This window comes from Octodon degus, unplaced genomic scaffold (genome assembly GCF_000260255.1).
Source record: "Octodon degus isolate 3935 unplaced genomic scaffold, OctDeg1.0 scaffold00154, whole genome shotgun sequence".
In the NCBI taxonomy this organism is placed as follows: Eukaryota; Metazoa; Chordata; class Mammalia; order Rodentia; family Octodontidae; genus Octodon; species Octodon degus.
In genome coordinates, this window is record NW_004524730.1 from 4,370,495 (window position 1) to 4,386,151 (window position 15,657).

A 15,657-nucleotide genomic window follows, 5' to 3' on the forward strand; every position below is an offset into this window, starting at 1 on the left:
ATAAGCACTTCTCTGGCAAGCTCAAGGTCCTGAGTTCAATCCCCAGTTCCACCGAGAGAGAGAGAGGGAGGGAGGGAGGGAGGGAGAGAGAGAGAGAGAGAGAGAGAGAGAGAGAGAGAGAGAGAGAGAGAGAGAGAGAAATAGGAGGACAGAAGGAAAGGGAAGGCTCAGGACCAAAGAAGACTGAGACGGGGTCTCGGATTGCTATGGCTGCGGGGCAGCGAGCCTCTCTTCGGTCCAGACTTCAGTAAAGGCATGAGGAAGGGCTGTGGGAGCTGACAGCCCAAGCAGCGCAGACACCTCCTGGACGCAGTTGCACTACACGTGGTGGTCGCAGCCTTTGAGCTGCAGGGGTAGAGCCTTCCACCTGCACATGGGCAGCTCAGCCTCATGGGGCCCTCATTCTGTCCATAAAAACGTATTTTTTGATGAGGCCAGGCCCACGAGAAGCTGTCAGCGTGGCAGTGGTCTGCTCACCACCGTTGCATTCCTCCCTGGAGAGTGGGAGGGCCATTTAGTAGGGTGAGCAGCTACAGTGCTGGCTCTCTGGGGACTGGGCAGCATTTGGGAGAGCCGAGGAGTCCAGCACCCACTCCGGACACCCGTGCAGAGCACTCGCACCACAGCCAGCGTGTTGCCACACTTTCACTAGTGGGGCAGGGTGAACGCTGCATGCCGTCTGTTCACACAGAGAGGAAGCCTTTGACACTAGAGAATGCATCAGCACGTATCTGTGATGAGATGCTGGGAGACACTGGGATTCCCCACTCGATTCCTACCTCTGTGCTCTGCCTGCTGCCGGGGCCCCTCTTCCTTCCTCCTCCTTCCTGTCTTCACTCTGTCATCCTGGTCTTCAGAACACTATGTCTGTACTGTGTTCTCTGAGCAGCACTGGTTTTTTTTATACTAGAGGTGTACAGACATCCCTCCCCACTCCCGAGTACTTACTGGCTCCTGAGTGTTCCTGGCCAGGACCATAAAAAACAGGAATAGAAGACATGCTGCAAGAGAACCAGGCCCAGCAGCAGGGTTGGGAAGCCTTTCAGGGAAGTGGTATTTAGGATAAAGTCTGCATAGAAGTGGTTTTGGCAGGAGCAGCAGCAGTGTAGTGGTTTACCCTTCCCCCCAACCCCACCGCATACTGAGACAAGCAAGGACACAGCTTTGTTGACAATGCTTTCATATTGGACTTCAAGTTGAGAGGAAAGCAGAAAGCCTGCGAGGCTGAGTGGAGGTTCTTCTTCAGAGTATCCGAACACTAGTGATCTGGTCATCTGCCTTCTCCATAAATTGACTCGTAAAGATGGGCTCAGTTCCCGTATGACTCTGTGTGATTTCCAGAGCCATAGTGATAGCAGGCTCGCTCCTCTTGGTGTCTCAAGGACGCTGTTGGTCAGAACATAGATCAGGCTGTACTTGTGTCCACACCGCAGAGGTCGCTCACCTACTGTCCTTCTCCACACAGTTGCTTTCACTCAGGCTCATGTCACTCACCACCGACCCGTAATTCAGTAGCATCAGTGAAATCAATCATTCGCAGTCCTTTTTAACATACCATAGTGTGAAGTGCCCATAGTGCACACAGCACCATGTTCTTCGGTAGATGTCTAAGCGACAAAGAAGAAACACTTTCCATCTGTTGGAAGAAGTGGTGCTTGCGCCACAGCTCTGGCACCAGCCCAGCCCTAGGTCTTGGCACAAGTCCTGGGGCTGTGCACACACGGGCTGTGCCCGTGCACTCCCCACAACAGATGCTGCCCCGGTTCCTCTCCTGGACTCTGGACAGCACCGTGTGTTCTGAGAGAGCAGCAGTCATTGTGGTGACCATGGCAAATACACTGCGATGTATTAAAATTGGAGAATTATGAGGGGTCTTTGGCAAAGTCTAAGGCCTCTATCTTAGGACTCTGCCATCTCAGTAGAAATTTATTCTCCTCTTTATTAGTCTTGTTTACTTAGTTTTTAGAAAATCTTGTTAGCTATAATCTCAGTCATCCTGTGCTAACCATGCTTTCTTCTCTCCTCACAGTGGCGCTGACTACTATGATTATGGACACGGGCTCAGCGAGGAGACTTACGATTCCTATGGTGAGTGTGTGGCCAGAATGCGCATGCGGAGAGAGAGCACAGCTGTGTGCAAGGGCCTCCCAGCCACGGAGCAGGGGAGCCTTGTTTCTTGTGGCTGTCAAACAACAGGCTCCTTCTCTGCTTTTCTGTGTGTGTGCCGCTATCTTCAGGGGATCTTTTAGTATGTAAATTCTGTATTGAAAGGAAGCTTAATGTTTGCAGAGAATTTCATAAATTCACATTCTGAACTTAAATTTTCCTGTTTGGGTTGATGGCCATGTGGTGATCTTTCTCACTTAATAAAATGGTTGGGCAGACTGCTGACACTTGACTCCTGTCACTTTTTTAACTGTCCTTGCTTCTAACTTAGTAAGAAGTAAAGTAGTTGAGACCACAACACTAAAGTGCTCTCCCACCCCCATCTTTATGTTTCAATCCAGGCCTAGCCCCAAATCCTCTGAAGAAATCACACTGGGAGTCATTTCCTAAAGGTTGCAGAGAACTCAGGTGGGGAGCAGCACAGGGGGTGGTCAGAGCTAGAGGAAGACAACTGAACCCCTCCTGACTTGAGGGCAGCTGGTAGCCAGTCTAGGGGTCCATGTCCAAAGTTTCCATATGCAGAAAGATGACGGATCTAATTAAAGGAATTGGTGGAAGCCAAATGAAATGCTAGTAAGAAGCTCCTTTGCTTCAGGGCAAAGACATCAGAGAACATGAAGCTTCAATCAGCTACAAAGCTCTGAGAGTGAGTGCCTGCCTAGTACCCAGTGTGAGCAAATCAGGCTCGCAGTTAATGGATGTTATGACATTTCTCTGAACATAACTGCAAAACCATTTTCCAGTGCTCCTTTTGAAGTGCTTTTTGTTGTATCACCTGCCTGAAGCTGTGATGACCGCGCCTTGGAATTTTTTGGTTGTTGTTGTTATCCTTAACAAACACTTAAGAGAAATACATTGGCTCGCTGAATGCTGTCTCCTCAAATTGATGCAAGTTAGCTTGAGGGAATGACGTTGATTGCATGTTCCTATCAAAAGAAGAGGTCATTTTAAGCATTTTTCTTTCACAGCTTTTTAAATTGGTCTCTGTAGACACATGGCTTTTAAATTGCTGTGTGTTGCAGCAGAAAGTTAACTGTTTGATGTCAAAGACCTGTAACTCCCTGAAACTTCTGAAGCTGAACAAGTGTTGATTTCAGGATGTAAAGATGATCAGATACCCTTTGTCATTAGTGCCATTTTCCAGTGTGGATTTAGTGTTGTACTGATTGAAATTTGAGTTTATGCCATCAAGCTTAGCTCAGGCTATTGAGGTGTAAATTTCCACCCAAAGCAACTTTATCATAGTCTTTCTGTGAAAGGACCTAGGAAAAGGATGGCAGCCTTTCTCTTCTCAGTCTCTTCCCATCCTGCTTTCGTTTCCCTCCTTTTGTTTCTATACATTGTCTGTGTAGTTTTTTATTTTATTTTTTATTCACTGTTCGAAGAGATGTATGTGATCCTGTCAGTCTCACTCCCACTCAGAAGGTCTTAATGTTTCCTGATTTATTCTACAAGCTTGGTAGTTTTACTTGAGTGAGTGGGAAGCAGAAAGTTCTTGTGCAGCTGGTTGCCATTTCAGATACAGAGACCATTTTTCTCACCCTCCTAATAGTTTCAATAATGACACAGTTGTTTTCCCACTCTGCAATTTTTTAAAAGTAAATTATCTTGTGTTTCTTTTATCAGTACATCAGGGATATATATCTTCAATATGACATCTACCATTGTTTTAGGGTGAAGCGGGATTCTGACAAATGGTGCCAGTGGAACCCATGGCGATGATCTAATTGTGATTAATCTTCCTTATTTCAGGACAAGACGAGTGGACTAACTCAAGACACAAGGCACCTTCAGCGAGGACAGCGAAGGGCGTCTACAGGGACCAGCCATATGGCAGATACTGATTGTACTGTCTGATGTTCTGAAATAGCCAATCTCCACCATCCTGTATACTGTTCAAAGTAATTTTTTCTATGAACAATCCCTTTTTAAATAAATCAAAATACTTAAAATCTGAATGGATGGAACTTAAAACTACTTTGTTGAAACATCAACCTGGTCAGGAAAAAAAGGACATGTAAAATTTTGTTATTTCCAGTCTGTATATGAAAAAATAGGTCATCAAAAGGAGAAAAATAACTTTGATTAACTAGTGTTAAACAAAAAATAGGTTTACTAAATATGTTAATCCATTCTTTTAATATAAGCCTCACTTTCATTTTAAAGGTTTTCCATAGAATTTAGTTATTTTATCTTTCAGACATATGCTAGTTTTTTCTTTTTCTCTTGCCAACATGCGTAAAAAGGGAAGCCAATTACAAGTGCAAATAATGTGGTATTCTTTTGTAACTCAAGTCTTGAAATGTTCTGTAGTGTTAAGCAAAGTCTCCTCTTGCTTGATACTAAATAAACTTTTGAAAGAAATTTCGTGTGTGTGAGCTAACAGTTTCATGTTTTGCTTATTTAAAAAGGCCTTCATAAATAGTCGTAAACAGGGAAAGAATTCCTTTAACAATGCTTGTCATAAAAGGGTCACACTAAATATTGTACAAGTTATTTTAAAAGTGGTATAAAATTAAATGTACCATTCTATGCTCACCGTAGATTTAAATGCTGTTTAAAGAGTCCAAATGGTATCAAGCTGCGTGAATGACACGTTAAAACCACCACAGCCAAATCTTGTTTAAAAACTGGTTTTAAAATAACTACTGGATTTTCTGGGAAAGATGTGATCAGTTTTCATCGTGTTGAGCATTTTTTCACTAGTGCAACTTTGGATTTTTTATGAGACTTTTGGTACCTTAATGAACACCTCGCTCCATGCTGGAAGCCATAAGCACAAAGCTTTTAAAGACACTCTGACTTGCCCAATTGAGGTCGTACTCGCCAAGGCTGAGGATGTGTAACCCTTAAACGGTCTTCATTTTCAAAGGTAAATAAATCAAATAAGATTTTAATCTCACTTAATTTATCTTAATATAACTAATAAAACCAGGGCGATTACAACGTAGCAAGTTTCAGTATCCATTTTAGAAAGGTTTTAAGATCACCTAAATTCTCATTTTAAAAAGTTTAATTGGTTTTAGTAATCTAAAAAGCCTTAGTTTAGTGAGTTTAATTGGGGCCAATTATTCCCTATTAAACAAATGTAAAACCTCATAACTAGTTATTTGTAACACAGTATCTAGTTAGTAATTGAGGGCATTCTTAAAAATGACAAATACTTAATAAAGTTATTCTTTAATCATTTTGCTTAAGCATTGTAGATTGTGTAAACTGTTTAATTTTTTTTATTTTTGAGGCATTTTCTTCTCGTTGAGTAAAAAAGCAATCTTTTCTTTTCTTAGGAAATGTCTGGGATGGCAGAGGATCTGGTTGTGACGGAGTGAAGCCAGGTAGGTGCCCTTTGGCTCAGTGGAGCCCCAAGGCAGGGGTCCGGCTCCTGCGTGGGAGCCATCGGACCGCAGCCGTGGTCCTGAGCTGCAGAGATGCCGGCTCAGGCCACGCCAGCACTGCCACCCTTCGTTTTCTGCAGTCGGAATGCAGCTGGCTAGTCTATGATATGAAAAAGGGTTCCTGATTATTAAGTTAAAAAACAGCTGTTTGCCAACTTAGTGTGTCATTTGACCCCAGTCTTACTGCTTTACATCTGTGTGCACGAACAACAATGCCAGGGATGTAAGTGGGCCTGCTTTTATGAAAATACAGCTTTTTGCATTTTGCAAAACAAATAATTACCTTTATAAGATAAACACTATGAAAGAAGTTTTATCAATTTTTTTAATTTATAAAAAAGCAATCTAGAGTTCTACAAAGAAAAGCTCTGTAAAGGAAAGTACTGGGGCCAGAGAGACAGCTCAGTAGAATAAGCACTTGCCTGGCAAGTGCGGGGTCCTGAGTTCAATCCCCAGTACCACAAAAATAAATCAGTAAATCAAAATAAAAAAATAAAGGAAAGTATTATTAATTAGGTCTTGTTTTTCAGATACTCTTGCTTTGCTCTCGAGCATCCAAATGGCTGTGATCACACTGAGCATCTCACTTTTTCACTGCTTATATTTGAGTTCTGCCACTTAACTGTGTGACTTAAGCTAGGTCTCATTTTGTACCTCAGCACCATGAGAATGATGTTTATCTGATGCAGCTGCTATAAGCATTAAGTGAGAGAATGTGTGAGGCTCTTATAAGCTGTCAGCACTACAGTCTCCTGTGAAACTGAGTTGTCAACATTGACTTTGCATACTTAACATAAAGGAGAAGTACATGACCTTTTTTTTTCTTAATAGCCAAAGTTAACTGAAATAATTATGTTTAGAAAGAAAACCATTTTCTCCAACCTTCTCATAGACTGAAACAAGTAAGATCATCGGTTTGTGCTTCCTGTCATTGCTTTCGTGTTCTGGCCTCTTTTCTTGCATAGAAAGGGAGTGTGGCATGTGCCACACTTCTTTAGCGTGTGATCACATTGAGATCGTCCACTACTTTCTTTAGAGTTTCAGTTCTTTAACTTTCTAGAATTGGAGTATCATATACTCAATATAAACTGCTGGGGTTGGTTTGTTTGTTTGTTTGCAGGGTCGGCTTATTCAGCAAAGAGCTTCTTACCTGACAGTTGTGTGTGGCTCAGAACTCTGGCAGTGAGCACAGCCAGGAGGCAGGCAGGCCTCCTCCCATCCTGGAGACTCTGGGGAGGACCAGAGCCCTGCTCCTTGCGGCTTCTGGAGATCACCTGCTGCTGCGGCTCCCAGCCCCTTCCTCTTTGGGCAGTGCCTGTCAGGGCTGCTCTGTCTCTTCCATGCCGCCATCTCTCTAGTTCTGTTAAGGGAGACGTTTTTTACATCAAGAATTATGCATAGGCAGAGAGTCCACCTCAGATGTTCTTCAGATCTAACTCCATATGGCTTTATGTTTATTTTCATTTTTTAAAAAAAGAAACCAGGCTTTGTCAGGTTTTAAAGATGCATCGAAGCCAGAAAATTGAGGGATGCTATTAAACGGGGGCTCTTCTGTTGACTGTGCAGGCCTTCTCTCAGTCCCTTCATGCCTGCCCGCACTGACGTCTTCCCATTGCACTGTAGGAGCCGCGGGATCTAGCCGGCCTCTGTTATCCCAGGAGCACACTGCATTGCCCTCTAAGCCTTGCTCTCCCACTTGCCTTCTCCTGTGACCGCAGTCCTCCAGCATGAGCTGTGTGTGACAGTGAAGTCACCTCGGGGAATACAGATGTCTGTAAGATGTGGGGATGGACTAGTAGACCCCACTTCCTTGTGCACAGAAGCACCCCCATTCTTCAGGACTTGGCCCGATGCCCTGTCTCCTGAGATGTCTTCAGGAGTTAAACCAGCCTGAGAGCCCCCTGCCATCTCGGAAGAACAAGCGTACTTGCAATTTCCTCAGTATAATAGTAAGATCAGATAACATAGTAGATGCAAGTGGTCCTAATGACCAAGCGTGTGGTTATTGCTTTCTGTACGTTTAATGAATTCTCCGACTGTCAGATGTCATCTACATTTCATAAAGAAGAGTCAAGCTTTAGAAGGTGATATCATTTATGTTAGCCCGTACAGCTTCTCACTGGTGGAGCCAAGATTTGAGCCCATCCCCTTTGATCCAGAACTTTCTGTCTTTGCCATATCATCACCCTGTCACTCTCTGTGTTGCACTGGCCTCCTTTGTGTTGAAGGCTTCAGAGGAGTATCCCTGTCTTGCTAGCTTACTTATCCAGCAGTAACTCACACACACTGCAAATTAGACCAACATTGTGGTTGATACTTCTCTTCTTTGCCTCCACCTCATCTCTGCCCCAGGTTCCATAGGGAAAGATTCTGGTTTTATTTGGGTTCCGAACCTTCCAAAGGCATTTCAAGTCAAATCTTGTCAGTATTCACTCAGTTATATTTCTTGAGCATCTGCTCAGCTGAGAACGGTAGAAATATAGCGACAGAAGACATGGCTGATGTCCTGAACAAGCCCCGGTCTGCTATGGGAGATGTGTGAGGAAACCGTCAGCAGGGCTCTGATAGGTATGTGTGGTTCCTTGTAGGTTCATGGAAGAGGGACACACAACCCAGGCAGGATGGCTAGAAACAGAAGAAGGTGCCCACAGAGCTATTGGAGCCAGTAGAAAGAAGATGACCACAGGGGGAAGATGCTTGTGGAACAGCATTCTTATTGTGGCTGTGGCATTTATCAGCTTCATAACCTTGAGTAAATGAATTGACCTCTCTAAACTATAGTTTTCTACCCATAAAATGGGCACACCTACATTAGTGCTGCTGAAAGGATTTGCAACAAGTGAACATGTTTGCTCTTATTTGTAGCTGTATGTAAGAACTTAAAAGAAAGCATCATCTAAGAAACTTCAGTAACAGTAAGTCATTATAGAAAGTAAGGGAGGACACTGGCTGATAGGCAAGCCATGACTAATGAGAGTCTTATATGTCTTGCTAAAGAGTTTAAGTAGTGTGCTTCCGTTCTCAAATAGAATATTGTCTTCCTATTAAGCTTGCCCTTCTTTATTCACCTACGTAGAGAAAATACCCTTTTAGACTATTGCATAAACATACTCCAAATAGAACCTTGCACACACTTTCACTTGTGCTGGTTAATGACACTAAAGCCAGACAGTAGATCCCTTAAGAAATGCCTGAGTGCTGGGGAGATGGCTCAGTGGCACAAGTGCCTTCATGACAAGTACAAGGTCCTGAGTGGGAAAGAAAGAAAGAAAGAAAGAAAGAAAGAAGAGAGGCAGACCTAAGCTTCTCCATCTTCATGCTCCCTTGCATCACACACCACTCGACACGTGGCCAGTATGGTTCCACCTAGCAGCCTCAGGTTAGCCAAGATCATCTCCCCAAACAAATCCACAGTACTGCAGTTCAGATGGTCTAGCTCCCTCATTTGAACTCAAAATCGCACAGATACTAGTCATTGTGTACAGACATGTGTTCATAGAAATGATGTAAAACATTAAAATACAGAGTCAAGCATTGAATCACAATATAAGAAATTTTGTAGAATATTTGTGATAAATAATAAAGCCTATTTTCTATGCAGATACTATCTATTATCTACTGTTTATGTCACGGATGTTGAAAATTTTAACGACCAAGACCCTAAATTGCAGCCCCAAAACCTACTTATTTATCACCAAGGGCCAGTAATGTAATTAAAGATGCATACTGAGGTTTTAGTTTAGCAGAAACAACTGTTATCCAAAGCTCAGCTGGTAGGGCAGTCTGGCTCACACACTGACCGGAAAGGATTTGCATGCCAGCTGTGGCATGTGTACCATAGAGTCGCCCCCACTGATCTGTGTGCTGTATATGCTCAGTGCTTCACAGGAAAAAAGGAAAGAAATCCTTCCTTATATTTAGGCCATTTTATGCTTAACCCTGTTTTCATCTGCAAGTGAGCAAGCTGTGGTGTGAATCAGTTTCTAATCTGAATTTCACCCTTCTTTATCTAGTAGAAAATCTTATCCAATTGTGGGTGACTCTGACTAGAATTCCTGTTTCAGGAATCTCGATGGTTTCTTTTGCTAATTATCAGCCATTTCTGAAATTGACTCTCCTCTGTAGTGATTCATTTAGTGGTTCCCAGCAAATTTCAGGGTAAAACTTGTGCGATCTGAGCATAGTCCCTTCTTGACCTTCCTGCCCATCTCCACAGCTGCCTCCAGGACAGCACTGCCCTCCAACCTACGCAGCTGTACTGAAAACACCTTGTATACTTTCATGGCTGTGCATTCTGTGCCCGAAGTCATTTTCCTTACCCCGCCCATCTCCCCCTTGCGCTTTCTGGTTCTTTAGTCCACCAGTCTGCAGGGTAGAACTTGAAGCATATGCTAAGGCAGATCTTCTCAGGGCTATGGCCCAGTTCACTGAGTCCCTCTCCAAGACCTCCTGGCATTCTGAACTCTGCCATCAACCCTCTGTAGTTGGCTATTCACTTGCCTCTGTCCCCACCAAATACTCTGTCTTATGATTACTGCCTTAGTTGCTTTTCTCATTGCTAAGAAAAAAATATCTGAAACCTAAAGTTAAAAGTGTAAAGGTTTATTTAGCTCACAGTTTGTAGAGGTTGCAGTCTATAATTGGCTGGCTGCAAGCAGAGTGGCCTGGAAGTGGAGAAACACAGAGTAAAACAGTCATGCCACCCACAAGGTAGCCAAAAGCGACCAGGGAGGCTTAGCAGCATCTTTCTGCCCCTTCTATCTTACCCAGACTACTTGGATTAGGGTGATGCCAAACCAATCAGTGGACTGATTGAGTAATGACACATCTCTAATCCCAGCATCACACACTAGATTAATCTACCCAGGAAAAGCCCTATGAAAGCTTGATGCTTTGGTTAAACATCTATATGCAAAACAGGGATTGCCGTGCCTGGACCCCAAAGGCTCATGCACATCCCTTTATGCAACAGTTTTGTAGTCCGTCTCCAAGAGTTGCCGAAGTCCTAGCAGTTTTAGCATTCAATAATAGTCCAAGTTCTAAGTCTTCTCTGAGGTTTAAGGCACAGTTAGCTGTGAACCCCTGTACAAATGAAAAGAAAGTTAAACGTCTCCAACTTACCATCACAAGATAAACATTTCCATTCCAAAAGTTACAAACAAGGGGAAAGGAAGGAATGGACTAAAGCAAGTCTAAAGTTCAGCAAGGCAAACATTAAAGTCCTGTAGCTTCATAAGCAGTAGCGAAGTCAGTCTGTCGAGATGTGAACTCCAAAGGGTTGTGCTCCCATGGCACTGCAGATAATTGTTGTTCCCAGAGCTTCTCTCTTGAGCTGATTCTGCTCTGTCCTTGCAGTTTTCCTCAGATAGTCCACACTCCTGGTTTCTCCAAAATTCTGCAGTCTACACTGCACCTTTGGCTTCTGCTCATAACTACACATACTGCCCTCTCAGGGGCATACTCTCTGGTCTCCCCAGCCTTCTGAAATCTAGGTCAAAGTCTTCCTCACCACATAACTCTTCTATTCTGCATGCACCTAAAACAAGCACCACATGTCCACATTGATGATGCCAAGGTCTCCTGCCAGCTGTAGCAGTAGCCACACTTCCCTATTTCTTGCCTGTTGGGTTTGAGTGCCTGGATCCCTGAGAAATCTGAATCTAATTCCAACAAACAAATTTTGTAGATTTCTATCATTGTGCGATATACTGCTCCAGAATTTTCTTAAAGAAAAATCTTTTGCTTTTGGAATTGTGAGGCTGCAAAGGGTAAAGTCCTGCTTGTTCCTGTGATACTCTCAGGGCATTTTTTCATTGTACTGTTCGTTTTCAGCAATTAAGATCTCCTCTGCTTGGTCTTTGCAGTGTACAGCTTTACTGGTGCCTCCTCTCTGAGTAAAGTTGCAACATATTAAATCTTTCTTCTGATCTGTTTGCTCCTGAATCTCAACATAAATCTTCCTAAAATCCTCCATCAGTAGCTATGCCACTTCTGCAACATTCAACTATCTTCAAATTTCTTCTACAAGATTAATTAGTACACTGTCCTTAATCTTAGTCTTAGGTAAAGTCTCTGAACATGGGCAAACTACACACATTCTGCTAAGCCACATATCACCTAGAAACCAGCAGCCAATACAGTTCTTCTAAGCAGAATCTTCCTGTGCCTAGTCTTTACAAGCTTTCTGGTTTTCTAACCTCTGACTAGAATCTCTCATACATTTTGTGCCTCAGGTCTTACAGCTCTACTTTTTCAACCAGCATCTCTGAATCTTTACGAACTCTTCCCCTTCCCATAAGCCAGTTCCACAGGCTCTTGAGCCACATAGCAAGGTAGTTGCATGGCAACAACCCCACCCCTGGTACCAAAGTACAACCCTACTCCTGGTACCAAAGTCTGCCATTACTTTTCTCATTGCTGAAACAAAATACCCAACACTTAAAGTTAAAATGGTAAAGATTTATTAAGCTTACAAGTTGTAAAGGTTTCAGTCCATAATCAGCTGGTTCAAAGGCAGGGTAGCTTAGAAGAGTGTGTCTAACAGAGAATAACAGTCATGGTACCCACAAAATAGTGAAAGCAAGAAGGAAGGTTCAGGGGCATCTTTCTGCCCCATATATCTTATCCAGACTCCTAGGAATATGATGGTGCCAAACCAGTGGGCTGATTTAGTAGTGATACATCTTTAATCCCAACATCACACACTCTAGAATCACTGACCTCTAAATAGCCCTATGACTGCATGAAGCTTTGTGTAGACACAAATCATAACAACTAGTAAGTAGAAAATGAATAGCAACATAATGGAGTAAATGAAAGGAATGACATGGGTTAGTGTGTCTTAATGTGGAAAAAATAGACTAAGTTTTCTTTGGTCTTAATACATTAACTTGGTCTTTCTTCAATTAGAATAAAATCATGCCAGATTGTTAACTAATATTCATATATGTGAGCCTGTATGTTCACACACATGTATGAGCCTGTATGTTCACACACATGTGACATTCAGTTACCACTACAAATGGAATCTGTGCATCTGCCACCTAACACAGAGCCTAGTATCCCAAAGACCCTCAAAACAAGGGGTTGGAGGAAATAATCAGACCCCAGTGTGCAGTGTGCAGGTCTGGCATTACGCTGGAGAGCAGCGTCTGACTCCAGAACTTTAGGTAACTTCAAGGAAGGGCAGCGCCTTCCTCAATTGGCACCTTCGAATCCTATCATAATGCCTGGCTCAGAATAGAACAGGAATTAATGAGGTGCTCAGTGTGGAAGGGGAGAGAGAGCAGATGGGCTTGCAGTTCTTGACACTGGGCTGAGCAGTACAAGATGAGTTTTGGTTTCTCAGTGGAAAGGAGACATGGTACTTCTGTGATCATCTTCTTTTTCAGTGGGAACACGAAAGTGCAAAACCAGGTTATGCACCTTTTAAAACAAAATAGGTAATATGTGTGATTGGCGTGGAGTCCAGGAAAATTTACAGTGAGACATTGACCTTGATTCCTGCCCTACTCCCAGCACCCACAAGCAGCCATTCACATTGTTTTCTTTTTTTCTCTTCTTAGTCTTTCCAGAGGTAATCCATGCATAAGGCATGGGCAGACAGACAGACAGACCGATGGGCAGCGGGACAGATAGGCAATTTATCACTTTTTGCATATTTTACTTTGGAGTATATTTTAAAGTTTATTTTATATTGTAAAACTATCTTTTTATTGACTTTCTAGTTTATTTAAATATATGAATGAGGCATAGTTTGAACCAGTACTGATAAATGTTTGTTTACAGTATTTTATTCCTGTTAAAAGTGGTGTTAAAAAGAGCAGACTCACATGTCTGTTCCTGTATATATATATTTGTACGCATCTCCAGGTTCTGTTTCTTCAGGAGATTTGCAGGGTCAGTTGCATTTTCCAGAGGCTACTCTCATGCACACAGAGGCCATCGTGCACCTTCATGGAGCATTTCTGAAGGAAATCCAAGCTCTGAGTGAAGGGCGTATGCACTGCCTCTGAGAGGACTCAGCACACGATTCCTCTGCCCAACAGTGGGCTCAGATGGGCTTTGCTGTGCAGCACCTCATCTGTGTGTTGGCCTCGCTCACACAGCGAATGCAGGGGAACTGGGCTCAGCGCAACACTCATGGGTGCCTGTCTCTTGTCAGAAGATAAGCTTGGCCTTTCCTTAGGTGCATGTTTTCCTCACTCCTGAAGCTGTTTACATTAGCATATGTATTTTCAAGACTGTCTCATTGAGTAGCAGTCTGCTAAGCTTTGCACATATACCAGAGTGAGGAGACGGGCTCCATCCTGGAGGTCCAGGGTTGTACTCAGAGCAGACAAGACCTGCTGGCACTTCACTCTGCGGTGTCATTGCTCACCTGTTCCTCTGCTCTGCTCATCTGAATCTTACCGAATCTTCATACTCCTCTCTGTCCTTTAACCAAGAGATCCTGCCACCTCTGCTCAAAGCATTCTGTTAGGGACCATCTAAATTTTCACTGTAGGGTATTCACACTGTGAGTTATTCCTTCCAATCCTAGAAAAATCCCAGAAGGTCATGAATGAATTTTGTGCATTTTATAAGCCTTAAAACACTCAGTCACTAGACATTGAAACAATGCTTGTTGATTAATCAAGTATGCATAGATTTACAGTGTTTAGCTTTTAAAGGTGTTAACATTTAGATAGTGTGCATCTCATTCAGCCTACCACTGCTCATACTCCATGCAGGGGGCCCCATAAAACTTGCTGTGTCTCTGGGACTTTTCCAGAATAAAAGCCCAGATAAAGGAAGAGAAGGTACACAGGAAAAAAAGCAATGAGCTTGGACTCAGAGAAAAGGTAAAATGAATCATATTTTGAAAGTCAGAATCTTTCAAGCAGACAGGGAGGAGAAAAATATTAGCCACCACAGGCAGAAAGGGGTGTGGAGTGGTTGGCCAGGCAATGGTAGCCTGCCTTTGGGGTACTGCTATGAAGCAGCTGGAATACAGGGTAGCAGGAGCCACTTGCAGGGACATGTATCTGAGAGATGGGGGACAAGCCCTAGGGAGCCTCAAATACAGGAGCAAAGCTGCTCACCACATGGTAGCCAAGGAGAGAGAAGTGAGAGGACTCCTCTGGCTAGACCTCACAGCCCAACACACGAGACCTCTGAGGAGCACTTGTTATGCCCAAAGCATTTTGTCACACTAATTCACTATTCACCCCTCTTTACTGAACATTGATGTCTTGTGTCCTTAATTCGATGATTCTGTTTTACAGTTTTCTCCATAACCATCCTTATCTCTATCAGATTTCCATTTGCCTGCTTCCTCTGCCTAAACCCTGCCATTCCAGGACAGTGTGTACTCCTTATTTGGGTGGTTGCTAATATACTTCATTTTCCTCTCTTTCAGGAGCCCTGCTTCTGTTCATGGACTGCTGAAGAATAGCTCACCCTTGTGCCTAGTCAGTAAATGAATCTACATGAGAACTTGAAAGTCATCTTGACGTATTATTATTATTTTTGCATAAATTTTTGTTTGGTGAAATGTTTTTATGAAATAGTACGCTTTTAATTTAGAAGGCCTGTTTTAAAAAGAAAATCAGTCTTATTTTATGGTCTCCTAATAACAAAAAAGAATGATTTGTAGAATCATTAATAAAGGCTGCCTGTTGAAATCTCTTCTACTTTAATAGAAACATAGAAAAACACGGTCTTGTGGCTTCAGCACACCTCGGAATTCTGCACACCTGACAATATGGACAGCTGCAGCTCACTGCAGCAAACTGCGAGTCTACACATATTACCGATTTGAAAATAATTTATAAGTCTCAGCTATGGGCCAAAAAGTATGAAAATTTTAGGCCAAAACTACTCTGTCACATACAAGGTTAATTATAAAGGCTTTTCTGGGAAGCAGAGCCTGCTTTTCAAGCCTCTCCTCAGTTGGTTGTGGAACATAAAGGTCACGATCCCTGTGGACAGTATTACTCTGTTCCTTTCCTTTTCATCATTCACTGGTGCTTTGTGATTTTAATTCAGTACACCCTGGGAGGATGTATTTTATTTCTTTAGCTAGAAGCTCACAACATGTTTCCTAATCTTGGAA

At 42.9% G+C, this 15,657-nt stretch overlaps 1 protein-coding gene across 4 annotated transcripts in view; it reads left to right on the plus strand.

Moving 5' to 3' along the window:
- Khdrbs3 (KH RNA binding domain containing, signal transduction associated 3) overlaps window positions 1–15,212 on the plus strand; it is a 210,274-nt gene extending 195,062 nt beyond the window's left edge. For 2 of the 4 annotated variants that reach the window (XR_002818325.1, XR_002818324.1), the window contains exons 8-11: window positions 2,030–2,088; window positions 3,919–5,038; window positions 5,454–5,501; window positions 14,962–15,212. Coding sequence is in view for 1 of the 4 variants with exons in the window: in XM_004642492.2 (XP_004642549.1) it covers window positions 2,030–2,088; window positions 3,919–4,010 (151 nt within the window). In the remaining 3 variants the exon portion in view is untranslated. Of the gene's footprint in view, window positions 1–2,029; window positions 2,089–3,918; window positions 5,039–5,453; window positions 5,502–14,961 lie in introns of those variants that run through there. The other 2 variants (XR_002818323.1, XM_004642492.2) reach the window with 2 other exon arrangements.
- Window positions 15,213–15,657: the final 445 nt, after the last annotated feature.